The following is a 15,353-nucleotide window of genomic DNA, read 5'->3' on the forward strand; positions in this document are numbered from 1 at the left end:
GCTGATGAAGGATTGGTATGACCACAAAGCTACGCTGTCTGGTTGTCAGGAAGATCAGGAGGTGTTGGTGTTAAATCCTATTTGTTCCAGGGCTTGGGAGGACAAATTGTGTAGGCCATAAAAGGTAGTTCAAAAGATTTCTGAAGTCAAGTACTTGGTGGACACAGGTGCCACAAGGGTAACCAAAGGGGTGTTCCATGTGAAAATGCTGAAGCATTACCTCCAGAGATATTATGCAGTGAATGTCATGGCTATGCCAGAGGCAGTAGAGGGAGACAGTAAGCCTTTTCCTGACTTGCTACATAGTGACATGAAGGATGGAACTGTGGAAGGGGTTCAGCTAGCTCATGAGTTAACCCCTGCGCAGCAGAGGGAATGTAGAGAGCTGTTGGGGCACTTTGCCAACCACTTCTCATTGACCTCAGGGTTGACACCTGTTGGTGTGCATGACATAAACACAGAAAACAGTCTGCCAGTGAAGGGCAGGATGTACAGTATGTCTGACAGTGTTCGGTGATGAATTAAGCAGAGGTTGCCAAAATATTGGACCTTGGGTTCATTGAGAGATCTCATAGTCCGTGGTCTAGTCTTGTGGTGCTAGTACCAAAGCAAGGGCCTACTGACTTGCGGTTCTTTGTGGACTACTGAGCCCTCAATGAGGCAACCAAAACTGATTCCCATGACTATAGTTAGCCATTAATTGTACAGATGCCTTAGACAAAGGAGTTGGAGTGGGATTAGCTCAACTGGATGACAAAGGGAGAGGATTTATTAATAGGAGATTACTACCCAGGGAACAGAACTGGGTAGCTATTGAGAAGCAGTGCTTTGACTGGGGCAGATGTTGTGTAAGTTCCGTCCTTATTTGTTTAGTGCTACGTTTGTAGTGCAAACGGATCATAAGCTACTGAAATGGTTGATGGCTATGAAGGGAGAGAATCCCATGTTGTTGAAATGGTACATTTCTCTGCAAGGGTTAGACTTTGCAGCGTAGCAAAGAGCCGGATTGAGCCACAGGAATGATGATAGACTTTCCTGTTCATTTTACTGATCTGACCACCCAACTTCTCCAGGTTAGGAGTTGGTTTGAGGTGTTCTATCTGGGAGGGGTGTCTTTTGGGACAGAAAAGTCCCTTGCATGGTGATAGATGTGCCCCCCTGCCCTGAGTGCTCCAACTGTAATGATGTCCAGATCGCTAATGCTAAATTGTCTTGTCATAGGCAAATACGGATCATGTGAATGCATGTTGACATAGGCCTGTCTCATGGATTGAAGTCTTGCTGGACCGGGAGGTGCCTAAAGGTCAATCCACATAGATATGAAAAGCTACTGCCTTTACCAGGAGTTAAACAGCACGAGTGCCATTGTGGCAGCATACCATGTTGTAATCAGTAGGAGTGAACAGGTTCTTTTTACCGTGTGCCACTGGAGTGAGACCTACAAGATCACTCCTTTAAAGTTCCACTGTTGTGTGCTTAAGTCACCCTTAGTCTACAGTGGTTTGTTGTGTAGTGTTGTGCAGTGCATGTGTGGTATCCATGTGCTGGATGTGTATGTGCCTGTGAATGGTTCAATACAGGGATAATGCAGTACTGTGCAGTGTGTATACATTGTCTGCATGTGCTTAGTTTATGTGTACCTGTGAGTGGTACAGTACATAAAGGATGCTGTGCAGTGCATTATATTATACGCATGTGCTGGGTGTATGTGTGCCTGCAAATGGTACAGTACATGAAGGGAGAAGTGGCTTAAGTGTGTGTATGCTATATGCATGTGCTGGAATGTATGTATGCCTGTGAATGATACAATACATTGAAAACCCTGGGTCCCATTTTGGAAAACCCAGGGCTGGATGGAGAAACATGAGGAGAGGAGATAGAGGAATCCCTTCAGACAGATTTTGTGTATTGCTGCATTCCTGTAAGCTGGGTGGGACACACTGGAGGAAGAGAGAGGCAGGCACTCCTGTATACTTCAAAGGGTGCTCTTGGATGCAGAGAGAGGTCACAAGGAATGAGCCTGGCCACATCTGAGGAAGGAGATTGGGCTGAAAAAAGAATCATGAAGAGTAGAACTGGGACCCTGGGGTAACCTTTCGATACACATATCACTGTAGCTGACATCCAGGTGTCAACCTCTACTCACTCCCAAGGCCTGTGTTGGGGGGCTCTTCAGGTTTGGAATTGCTCCTGCTATGACAGACAGCTTTCTGAAGGTGGAGAGAACAGAAAAGTGGGCTCTTCAAAAGGAGGCGTACCCCCCAACATAAACTTCACAGGCTCAGACTCTAAATCACATTTGGTGTCTGCAAATGGACTGTAAAGAGAGCTTGAGACAGTGATTTAACAAAACTTAAGGGGGGCCCTGAAAAATACCTGGAGTTTGGGCCCCTCCCGCATTGTGGGGTCTGTGGGGGCCTTTGTTACACCACTGGCTAGAGACCCCAAAAATGGTCAGCCATTCGGACTGTGTGAGAAAGGGAAGCTGTGAAAGACTTCAGCCTGTAACCAGGACTGGGAGCCAAGGCTTGCTAGTCTCTCAGATGGGTGAGGAGACATCACCCAGGGAATCCAAGACCACCTGCTGTGCAGCTCCAGCATGCACAGAGTGGGTGCGCTGAGAGTCTCCAATAGCTCAGATCCTGCTGGTGTGGGTAAGTCTGATTTTGGGCCAGGTGGCCACAGGAGAACCTGCTTGCTAGATAGCACTTTGATGCTAGAACACTTTTAACTTTAATATGGAGTCGGAGTGGGACTCCTGATACTTGGACTGCTAATGGAGCTTAATTTGAGTGTTCCCTATAGTGAATGGGGAATAACCACTACGGTTAGCTTGAGGGCAGTGACACTCGAGGACCTGCCTACGAAACACTAGAGCCCTGACCTTGGGGGACTGTATTATTTGTGAATGTCATATTTTGATTTGTGATTGTATATAAATACTGCTTTTTTCATAAAAACAAGTATTTGACTGGACAATCAGTTCTTGCTGCTGTGGTGTGCATTTTGGGTTGTGAGCCTGTGTTCTATCCCCTCCCCCCCCCTTTTTTATCTCCCCACAAGAAACCTTGGGCTGCTTGATCCACGCTACCACTGAAAGTCAAGCGCTGAATGTTTTTTTTTTGCTTAGTTGCTCAGGATCCATGGTAGGCCTGGCCCAGGGACATCAGGAGTAAAAGGCCTCAAACCCCTTGGGTGGGCCCAGTAGCTCCTACTTGCCCTGTGGCCCTCTGAATAGCTAATCTTTTTATTTATATGTAAATGCAATTAGTTTAGTTACAGTTTTTAAACATTACTGTCTATTTTCATTAATCCCTACTTGTGTGTGGCACGCTTATCTGTGTGTACATCTATATGAATAAAGAAAGTGTAATTAATATTTTAAATTACAATTGTATTTTTTAAATGAATACACTTTAAATTAGATGTGATTAAAATTATATTGCTAAACAATTATTTAATTATTATAACATAATTGCAGAGTAACTAATTCACCCAGTTACAGTGAATTAATTAATAGTACTTTAATAAAAATTCTAATTGTGTAATATAACTAATAATTAACATTGTTTTATACACTCATTACTTTTTGCAGATCTATCCTTTTAAAGTACCCTAAAAAAGACCGACACCCCAAATCACCACCCACCTCTGAACCTTAAAAAAACACTTACCCCAAATCACTACTCACCTCTAAACCCTAAAAAACACTTCCCACGCAAAACCCTACCCCCCTAGAAAACCCAATATATTTCAACCTAAAAACTGAGGGCTGACTGTTACTGTTACGAAGGAGTGGTCTCTTTGGTAGAAGGAGGGGAGACTGCTTCTTGTCAAGCACCAGATCCTCGAGTACTGTGATGTTTATTTCACTAAAGACAGAATATATATATATATATATATATATATATATATATATATAGAGAGAGAGAGAGAGAGAGAGAGAGAGAGAGAGAGAGAGAGAGATTTATACATAGAGAGGGATAGATATACATTCATATATGTATCTGCAATGTAATGACTCCCGAGGTAATGCTACTGATGTAATGGCTTGTCTTCAGACCACATGTACAAGATACTCCTGCAGCACTATGGAAATGCCAAAGGTGGGCTTTGTCAATGCTGATTTGCATGATTACTACCTTGCTAGCACAAAATGCCTTCTATTTTGCGCAGTACTGAATGCTCACGGTGCATATTCTGGGGCAGAAATTCTATTGAGAGCTTTCTTGAGGATTTTAAAGTGTCGATTTACAACATAATGGTGATCAATTCGATTCAAAATAAGCCCTCTGCGCCCCAATAAATGGCAGCATATGCAAATACTTCTGCTGTTAAATACATGCTAAAATGTTCCTCTTGTTTAGACGTGTTCGTTTTTAATTCTGTCCAGAATAATGGGACGACTCCAATGGCTTCACTGCGGTTTCTATAAACGGAGTTAATGCAATCAGTGAGTAAACAGCTTTTTCCGGGGATCAGCGGGAGTCTGGTTAAGCGTCCTCCATATTCAAACCAGGGTTATTTTTACATTTGCTTCATTAGAGAGGTGGAAACATTCATCCCTTGTGGCATGTTTGGTCTGGGAAGCCTGGGGGAGGCAGTCAGGACTCGAGCAGAAATATTTACTTAGAAACCGAGGTAAACGCCTGCTAGAGAACATGCCCTTACATGTACAGCGCAGGCCCGGCTTAGACTTACTGCCTTCATCAAACGAGGCCTCCTCGTGGGATGAGACGCAGCAGCTTGAGAGCAAGGGGCGCCCTCTGTGGCAGCTGTGGGAATAGCTGCTGCCGAGATGTGTCTTCTTTGCTTAAATCTTCTGAGTTGAAATCCTGAATGGTAACATTAAAATGGGCTTTCAATATCCGGCAGTGCACTGTTCGGTTCTGGCCTCCTGCTGACCAGAGACAGTGTAATGTGTTGATAATGTATTTAGTTGTGTTTCATATTGTTCACTTTACTGACTGAATATAATCAGGGCTACTGAAATTGTGCGATTATGTGGCTGTTGCATTTTCTGCACACTGGCCTAGGCCGCGTTTGCCACATAATCAAGATCGGCTGCGTAATCTCCAGATTTTAACAACAACAAAAATGTTTCTAACTCAAAGGGATCAACATTTGCTAAAATAGCGGTGAATCGATCCCACTCAGGGGAGGGGAGGCATGGGTTTGGCAGATAGGCCGTACAGCTTTTTTATACCATATCCCACATTTACCAACATGTACATACCATGAGGGTATTATTTAATATTTGGCATGGAGCCCACCGCCATGCCAAGTTTGTTGGCCCACCACATTCAGCGATCCCCATCTCTATGACTTCAGGGCATCTGAGCGGCGGACTGTGTACAGGTATATAAAAAAAAAAAGCCACGCGGGGTTCAGGTTTCTTTCACCCCCGCAAGTATCCGTTTCTTGTTTTATCATAGAATGATAATGATAATAAAAACATTGGCCCTGGTGTGCGTGGAATTCTCTTCCTGTGTGTCGGGTCCATTGTTTCTTCTCCCTGGCCGGTCGGTCATACACAACAGAGTAGGGCCATTAATAACAGTACATTTGCCCCCATGAAGCCGCAGCTGGAAGATTTCCTGAAAGTTGTAGCACCCCGAAGTGTTATTTGTGTCACAAACCAGCGCAGCACACAGCAGTGAAGCCAGCGGGCACTCGGAAGGTGGTAACCGACATGCCAAGCCTCTGTGTTGCCCCTTCCCAGGAATTAGGAGTGAAGCTGGAGTGTGAAGGCCGTGGTAATACTGGCCAGGAGTGAGTATCGCTGCTCCCCCCGTGACCAGGCCGCTGCTTGGAGAAGGGTGGGGCCGAGTCACGTCAGCCAAGTAGATTTATATGAATCGAGTTCATGTCTAATCTTGGGTGCGATGGAGCTGTTGCAAGTATGACCGAGGCTGCACCTGTTTAAAGCCTCACTCTTTGTGTGGCCCGAATTATTGTGAGAGAGTGCGGTGCCACTTCAGGGGCCATCCCAAGGCGCCTCCCCCTATGAAATCAGCAGCGCAGGAACAAACGCACTGTTGTCTGCTTGCGGTGGGTAGGCGGATGGCACGCCCTGGACTAACTACACTGCCCAGGAAATTACATTTCTGGCAAAACCAATTAGTGGTCAAGTTAGAAAGATTGAGTGAAATTATGTCATGCCTCCCCCCTGCCCGAGTACTCTTCTCGGCAACAAGGCACACAATTCAAATGTAATGGTGAGGACATAAAACCTGGATCGTGCAATCTTCGGAATGGAAAGCTTTGTACGAAGAATATACGTTGTGTGCATTGCATGGTATTGTTGGAATGTTATAGTTTAGCTGTGGATTAAGTCTGTTTTAAATTACAGTACAAAACAACAATTATAAAAGAACAAAAGCAAAATGTATTTGTAAACACTATCGTGCAGGTTGGCGCGTGTATGTGTACTATGAGGTGTCGCTATTGTAAAGTTCAAATGTAGTTTAAAATAGGACATGGTTTTCAAAGTGAGTGAAAACTATCCAAAGAAATGACAATGGCCTGAATTGCAGAATCACAGATGCCACTTTTTCCACAAGCTGCCATAGCATTGTTAAAATATTGTTCCAAAGCGCAGTGCATGGCAACAGGTGGGTTACACATGTTGGGAGCCCATGGAATTATTCAGAATTGTATGTCAGAATATCGGCTACAGAAGTATTGTGGTATAAGAATGTCACAGCGAAAGGACTGACATGCAAAATATTGTAGAGCTAAGTATATATTGTATCTTTACTACTCGTAATTATAGATCTACTCACCTTGAAGAAATGGACATCAAGGTACATATATGTGGCGTTATGTATAGTACACTTAAACTTATCTTGTCAAGATTTTGAATGTCGGAATTTTTGTAGCGCAATATTTAAAGTGGCTGTATACAGGTTGGATATATGATGCTTGTTACGGTTTAGTGACAGTACTGCTTATCTTTCCCCGCGTGCACCGCATGCTGGTCGCTCATTTCCGCATGCCTGTAGAATCCACAAGCCAGGTACATGTGACTGCATTTCAGATCACGGTCCCTGAATGAAGCAGGAAGGATCCCCTGTGCCCGCTAGACTTGGACTAAACCAGTTCCAGCAGGTCAGCATTTGACCTACCAGGAGATACACCTAAACAAGCACTGTTGCCAAGGGAACCATCATTTATCCAACTCCGTTGGAGAGGCAAAAGCCCAACAACAGCACTTGATTGGCCAGAAATCATCTGTATTACAAAACATCTAGGAGTCACAGTGCATCCGCCGCTTTAGCCCACCAGTTCCATACCTAAGGTACAGAGGCTTTATATTTATCAAGTCCCTGATCACCCACTCTCCACTCTAAGGGATGGTTGATGCAATAGTTCTCTTTTACAAGAGTGGACCTAGTACATGCAGGCCTCATCTCAATGGAGGTTCTCAAAGGCGCATTTGCCAAAATGGATATGTATGTCCCGGTAGCTGGGAAACTGTACACATTCTTCCTTTATTTAGAAACGTTTTGTATATCATACTTTTAGAGTCCCTTTTCTTTAAATGTTTTTGGTTGTACGCCTTCTCTTGAGTGATGTGTTAACTCTTATGTGATACATTCTTCACATATCTATGTGCGGGGAGTGTGTTTCCACCATCCAATAAAGAACCAGAGTAAGTGGTTTTCAAATGTCTGAAAGATTCCCTTGTTTGCTCTTTGCCTTATCTGTAATCGTCCTCAAGCGTTATGCCCGACTCGTCCATATAACGAGAATCTATGCAGTTGGCACAGAGATGGCCGAATGTAGTCTTTTTTTAACTTCTGCGCTGAGCATCACTTGGAGTTTATGTAGCAGCTTCTTTGGCAGATCTACAGCCGTACAGGTTTAATATAAATAACCCCGAGTGTGGCTGCAGGTACCCGAATGAACCTTGCTAACTGGGAAGGGATGCGTCAGTGGATATTTACTTAATCTACATGTCAAAACACATTTCTGGGCGAATTGATGAGAGATGGGGGGCAGTATCAGGGGCCAGCTGGATGTCTGCCACCACGAGATACTTCTACGAGACACCGATGAAGGACAAGTGGGTGTTTTTTTAGAAAACAAGAAAAGAAACTCACATTGAGAGGATCAGAACAGGGATTTCCTCGCCTCCTTTCTTTCTGGACCAGTTTATGCAGGCCGAGGCCAGCCTGAACAGGAACGCAGCAGCGCAGGGAGAGCCAAGGAGGGGACTACCGGCAACTCGGCGGGCGCAGGTGGCGAGTGGGGATACCCACCTCACCCCACGTCATCACAGACGCCGCTTCCATCCCTAACCTTCTAACCTATCAAGGTTTCTTAGGACGAGTGCAAGTGTAATTAGCTCAATCGATGGAGAGAAATACTCCAACTCCAGCATTCATTACCATAGCGCATAAAAGAGTGGGTGTAAACAGTGCCTGGGGCGATCAGCTATTTTTATATAGCACGTCGTACCGCACCTGCCATTTCTGAGCGAAGAAAATACTGGAAATGAGGTCTGTGGGCAAACAAGGGAAGGGACGGAGCCGGGAGGGAGAGCAGAAAAGAAGAGCAGAGCGCAGCGGCGGCGGAATAGCCACTGTTGCCGGGGCCCTCGGGCACCTCTCACGGTTATGAATGGGCGCTCCCGACCGGGGCGGTGCCAATGGTCCAGGCTGCGCAGGTGGCTCGCCCTGCCTGCCAGCCCCACGCCCGCTCCAGGGCTCGGGATGTCTGTGTCTGCCGCCGCCGGGGGTGAGTCAGCGCTGGGCGGGGACCGCATTCCTGCGCCCCGGCGTCAGAGCAGGGAGTGGCCGAGGATGGGTCCGGAAGAGCCGGTGCCTGTCAGAGGCTTGAATAAAGAGCGAAAGCAGAAAGAGGTTCATTCATTCCGCAGCCAGGGAGCAGCAGCACCAGTCCCGCCCTCACACAATAGGGAACACACCTGCCGGACTTGGAAAAGGGCTAATACTTGTGACTGAAAAAGAGCCCAGGGCTACAGAAGACCTGTGACGAAGAGTGAAGAAGCAAAGTTTTTGGCAAGTGCTGTGCCACCCGCCCCTGGACTGCAAGGATCAGATGAGCCCCCAGTTCGGGAGCTCGACCCCGTCAACGCTGGCTTCTCGGTCCCCTATGGGGCCTGAGCCTTCCCAGCCCTCCGCTGCGGACACTCCGCGCTCCAGGGCGCACTCCCGCAGCGGGAGATCCAGGATGCCAGCGGAGGGGTCCCAGGTGATCATGGAGGGAGAGCTGGAAAAGCGCAGCGACAACCTCCTGCAGCTGTGGAAGCGCAAGGTGTGCGTGCTGACCAAGGACAGCCTGTCCATCTCCGCCGACGGCCAGCGGCGCTCCCGCTGCAAGGAGCTCCCCTTCCACTCCATCAAGAAGCTGGACTGCGTGGAGCGCACCGGCAAGTACATCTACTTCACCATCGTGACCACAGAAAACAAGGAGATCGACTTCCGCTGCTCCGAGCAGAGCTGCTGGAACGCAGCCATCACCATGGCCCTCATCGACTTCCAGAACAAGAAGGCCATCCAGCACTTCAGGGCCCGCCAGGGCTCTCACGCCAGGCGCCCCAGCAGCACGGAGCGGCCCACGGCGAGGTGCGTGTGAGCCACCCGGGCCCTACCGCTGGGAGCCAGGACCAGGAGGTGAGCATCTGTCAGAGTAAAGGGGGCGCGAGGGTACCATCCGAAGGGAGCCGGGGCTGTGGTGGTGTGGTGTGGCTATCTCCTGGGATGGTGCCACGGACACACAGGGATTTGAATTGAAAAGGGGGTTCCTTTGAGCTGTAACATCTATATTTTTATGTTATCACAGTTATAGTCGGGGTAAAGTACTTGAAAAATTTGTTTGTGGCTTTCTTATCTCCCAATTCAATGCCCTGCTTGTTTTTAAATCTTGGAAGTGTGAGAATCCGGGCTGACCACGTGTTGGTCCTGTGGCCGCAGGTTACCTCCGATTGTACAATCACGTGGGAAGGTGTGGGTATAGGAAGGTCGTTAGTGCGGGGTAACATACATGGTTTATGGGGAAGCTTTCATGGCGAAATCAGGTGGGGGCACGTTACCTGTTTGAATTCCTGCTAGCTAAACATTGTAGAGTGCTTAAACGTGACTTTAAACGAGCAGGTGTCTGTGCCCAGTCTGGTACAACAAAGGCCCGGACTTCACGGTATAATCTAGAATTAGTACTATTGACGCCAACCCGGGATGGTTACAGTGCCCTCAGACTGAAATGGTTTGCCCCTAGGATTCTTTGATGATCACTGAGTACCTGTGGGCCTCAGAGTGCCAGCACCTCGCAGCAGGGGTGTCTTAAACATTTTCTGAAGCAGCGCTCACTAGCATTTCTCAGAAAAAAGTAGCCACTAAGAGGGCTATCTCCACACTTTTCCTTAACCCACATTTCGCGCACACGTTGTATACACCAAGGCCCATAATTATACTAATTTAGCGCCGCATTTGCGCCTCTTTTTGACGCAAAAGCGGCGCAAACATACAAAATACAGGCCCGTATTTATACTTTTTTTGCGCCGCATTTGCGTCGTTTTTTGACGCAAAAACGGCGCAAACTTGCAAAATGCCATTGTATTTTGTAGGTTTGCGCCGTTTTGCGTCAAAAAGCGGCGCAAATGCGGCGCTAAAAAAAGTATAAATACGGCCCACAATTGGCTTTTGTAAATTTGCGCCGCTTTTGCGTCAAAAAGCGGCGCAAATACGGCGGTAAAAAAGTATAAATATGGGCCCAAAGGTTTTCCTGATCATCATAAGGCACCGGTTTCAGATTTAAAGGGTTTTTGCCAGCATTAGCCAAGAATGTAAGGGCTGTTCAGCCTGTAAGAAATGCTGGCCAGTGTCTTCCTGTGGACAGGTTAGAAACCTGACGCTCACGCACCTAATGTGGCAGGACAGAAGACGCCTCAAACAAACGAGAATAACCTAAAAAATGTGTGTGAGGTGACTCCTGCGCTAAGCGGCAAACAGCAGTGCTTTTCAGGTGCACCATGGGGACCAGTGCTTGCTGAGCTGCAAGCCCGGGGCCACCGGTAAGCATCACATCCTCACAGAGGTCTCGGTTTGTACTGGGAGATGGGGGTATCTTAGCTTAATGCCAGGCATGGCCTTGGTATAAACCATAGGCAACGAAGGGCCTCCCTTCCGCGTAGCTGGGCTCCGGAGTCGAGCACTTCAGAACCCTGAGGCAGGACCCTACCCTTCTCTTCACAAGTGCGCATGCGTGAAATGAACTCCGGAAAGTGCTGTTTGAGCCCTGATACTTATCTAACCCCGTCTTTTCTTTCTTCAGATATTGCTCTTCAGGACGTGAACTGGATTACTGCTCACGGACCAAGTCGGGACAGAGTGCCAACGAAGGAAGCAGGGGCTCGGACATTGATCGAGCGCGTCGAGCTGAACGAAGCGCTTTGCACAGGCACTTGAATAAGACTGTCTCTTGAACTTTAAAAAGCCTCATACCAGTGCGGCGTCAGCCTGGCAGGCTCTTGAAGCCCCCTCGTTATTTATTTATGATTCCACTTAACTATATATTGTGTCATGCGAGGACCAGTTCAGAAGGTTAATTTATTTGCGATATCTATATGTATATTTATTTGACTATGTCCTTAATAGTTTGACTTAATATTGTTTATTCGTCCATGTTAATGTATCGATTAAAACACAAATGAATTGTCAGCCCTTGTAAAACACAAATTCATTTTCAACCCTCTTCTGGTTTATGAATCAATTATACTATTCGCAGGCAAAACTACCTTTGTTCACCTGGTAATTGTTGGATTTCGGCCCCCCAGTGTTTTCATTGCGCCCCCAACTTGATTCTTCCCTGGGTCCATCTTGCCTCTCAGAAAAAATGTAAATCCATTCCCTGTTTCTGTACTCCTCTGCTGGGGCACATTCGTTCCTGCATTGAAGGCATGGGTCACTCCATAGCTTGTTCCTTGTATGTAGCGCTTGTTGCCACAGTTACGGGACTTTCGCATCTCTTTTTACTATCAACTGTTACTATTACCTTAACTCTGGGGTACTAGGCGCATCGACCTGCGAAGGATGAAAATGTAAAAATACCTGCTGAAATCCAACCGATATCTCACAAAGCAAAATAACGACGGATTAAACCCAGATCTGTGATGGGGGTGAGTGTTTGAAAAGTGTCAACACTCCGTCCATCATCCTTTTGTGTTGTGACATCTCACAAAACCTGACTGAAAGCACATGACCCGGCTATTTATAAGACAATACATTTAATGGGGCGGAGTAACACCCCGCAACCCCCACCCCAAGCTACGGCCCTGGGTATGATCCGGTCACCTGCGGTGCCAGGATGCAGCCCGTGGGGGGGGACTCGGCTAATTGTATTTGTCCGAGCACCGACCTGTATGAGAAATGTAAACGCCAGCAGCACCCTCGGGCAAGAGACACAAACAGATTGTATTGAAAACGTGCAATAAATACACATCCAACCAAAGCAACGATTTTCACGTGTGTCATTTCTGCACAAGTGTTTCATTTTATTGTGTTATAATGCAGTTTTTGGTACTAAACACTTGCGAAAACAGCTAAGTGCATTCTGGGAGTTGTGGTCTTCGTGTTTGAGTGAGTCGATCCCACTAGCACCTCAGATGTGTTTTACAATACTGTAGTCGAAGGATCGCTGATTCATTTCCGACTACATTATGAAAACGTGGGGTTGAGTGGGAGACACAAAGGCCGCCAAATTACAAAACATCAGTCTATTGCACCAGGCAGCATCGTCGTGTTGAAGTCCCGTGTAGACACTGGAATGCTCAGATGGCCACATGTTACACTGTTGTCTAAGCACTGTGGCCTGCACACTGAGGGGCCCGATACACAAAGAGGCTTAACATGGCACAACGCTTTGTATTGTGACGCCGCCAGCCTCTCCCTTGTGCCACAAAGGATCTTCCAGTCCTTTGCAGCAGAAAGGGACTGTTCACCATTAGGCATAAACTGCCCACCTGATTAAAATGAATGGGATGCACGATGTTCTGACCTTGCAATGCCTGTTTCGTACAGGGACGGGGACAATGGCACAAACAGTTGCACGTTAGGAAATGATCATCGGTGGGTGCTTGGGGTGGATTGTGGGACTGCTGTCTGCTGATGTCCACATCCTGCACACCCAAAGTGCAAGCTGTCGACAATGTCCGCTTACAGCTTGGGACTGATTGCAGCCTGTCCATAAATCGCTTTATGACTACATAAGCGGTCGTAAAAGTCACATTGTGAGCAAAAAGAGAGTAACGCCATTTTGCTGTCCGATTTCCCATGCAAGTTTGAATTGTTTGCCATCTGTTCAGTGCCATTCGTAATGAACATTATGAATCACTATGCACCTTTGTGACTTTCAAGTCACAGCTGATTCTTAGAACAGAGTCAATTTAACCCTGTGTTTCTTATACATATTGAGACTCTTACAGAAAGCCAAAGGACCTGTGACCATTTGATGCATTGACCCAACACCCAGGGGCAGAGTTACTGAGGGGCATATTTATACTCCGTTTGCGCCGAATGTGCGTCAAAAATTTTGACGCACTTTCAGCGCAAACGTTGCCCCATATTTAAACCCTGACGCCCGATCCGGCGCACCAGGAAAATGGCGCTATGTGCGCCAGTTTTTGGAAGCGGCACCCCGCCCTGCGTTAATGACATGCAGGGTAGGCGTTCCCGTCCAAAAACCGACGCACCTAGCGGTGCGTCGTATTTATGCTTCCGGGCAAAAATCACTCCCGCGCGGCAGGCGGCGCAAAAAAATCACGCAAAGCACGAATATCGTGACATTTTAACGCCTGGGTCAGGGCAGGCGTTAAAATGGGGCAAACACACCTGTACTTAATCAGAACACACAGAACAATCAACAGAGCAGCAGAGCAGCAGAGCAGCAACAGGGAGACATGGAGGTGCTTTTTCTTCAGCGTGCACGTAGACGCAGAGCCCTGCAGCAACAACAGCAGCCACAACAACAACAGCAGGGACCCCAAAGACAGCGCAGAAGGCAGGAGAGGATATTCCGCCCAAGAACAACCCTGCATGGCCTCAGGGAACGAGACATCATCCAGAGGTACCGGTTGAACTGGCAGGCCATTCAGCAGCTGCTGACAAATATTGAACAGCAATTGGCCCCCACTTTAGTGACTCCACATACTATCCCAACAGAAACAAAGCTGCTTGCCGTACTTCACATGCTGGCAAGTGGCTCCTTTCAGACAACTGGTGCCCTGGTTGGTGGAATCTCACAACCATCTTTCTCTGCATTCCTGCCTAAAGTACTGGATGCCATCATTGGACTGACACCCCGCCACATCTGCTTCCCTAACACAGTGCAGAAGCAGCAGGAAACTAAACAGGGGTTCTATGCCATCAGTGGCTTTCCGCACGTCCTTGGTGCAATCGACTGCACACACGTACGCCTTGTGCCACCTGCTGCGAGTGAACACCTCTACCGCAACAGGAAGCACACACATTCCATCAACGTGCAGGCCATAGTCGATCACCAAGGACTGATCAGCAACATTGTGGCTAAATATCCTGGGAGTGTACATGACGCATTCATCTTCCGTCACTGCACCATCAACCAACACTTCCAGGATGGACGGTATGGCAATGGACTACTTGTTGGTAAGGACAAAAATCTACTTATATACTCACTGCACAGAAACTCTCTAGGATAAACAACCCATACACCACAATAGCAACACCTAGACAGGAACACACTGAGGTACTCACATCACTAGCCATGTTTCACAAGTCACCATTGAACCTCTCACACATTGGAATTTACTCTACAGCTTAGTGTGAAGACATTCATGACTGTGGTTGCCTAAATGTCACCTTGCAAATTGGAAGTCTCACAATAACCTGTACACTAATACAATGCATAAGTTTTAAGGGATGGGATGGCCTGGGTATGTTCAATTGAACGTTTCTAATACACTTTCATGTTTCAACTCTGCATGGAACTATCATCACACCCCCAGTGAGGACACACGGACACCTGTGTCACAAGTCACAATGCAAGGGAGGGCACACTGTACTTGAGAAACCAATACATCCTGCTGACAAACAGTTAGCCAACAAACACTTGCTCAGCCAAGGAAAAAAAACAATGCCAAAGTTTCCACCAACAGCCATAGGTTGTCACATTAGTACACAAAATAGTCACAGACAACACAACACAACTACTTCCATCAAAGATACGTACAACAGTGCCTCCTACATCTAATTGATACCATTCTGTGTTTCTCTTTCAGCTGATCAGGGGTATGGCATCCAGCCTTGGATAATGACACCATATGGGAACCCAAATACTGCTGCTGAGCGGGCATA

General features: G+C 47.0%; 1 protein-coding gene across 1 annotated transcript; it reads left to right on the forward strand.

The window, feature by feature from the left end:
- The first annotated feature begins 8,189 nt into the window (after positions 1 to 8,189).
- On the forward strand, positions 8,190 to 12,474 carry PHLDA2 (pleckstrin homology like domain family A member 2). The gene is made up of 2 exons (XM_069223017.1): positions 8,190 to 9,641; positions 11,299 to 12,474. The coding sequence occupies exon 1, from the start codon at positions 9,067 to 9,069 to the stop codon at positions 9,601 to 9,603; it is 537 nt and encodes a 178-aa protein (XP_069079118.1). The 5' UTR covers positions 8,190 to 9,066; the 3' UTR covers positions 9,604 to 9,641; positions 11,299 to 12,474.
- Positions 12,475 to 15,353: the final 2,879 nt, after the last annotated feature.

This window comes from Pleurodeles waltl, chromosome 3_1 (genome assembly GCF_031143425.1).
Source record: "Pleurodeles waltl isolate 20211129_DDA chromosome 3_1, aPleWal1.hap1.20221129, whole genome shotgun sequence".
NCBI classification, from domain to species: domain Eukaryota; kingdom Metazoa; phylum Chordata; class Amphibia; order Caudata; family Salamandridae; genus Pleurodeles; species Pleurodeles waltl.

Bases quoted from the DNA above. Each gene is read 5' to 3' on its own strand.
- PHLDA2 (XM_069223017.1), top strand. From the start codon at position 9,067: ATGAGCCCCCAGTTCGGGAGCTCGACCCCGTCAACGCTGGCTTCTCGG.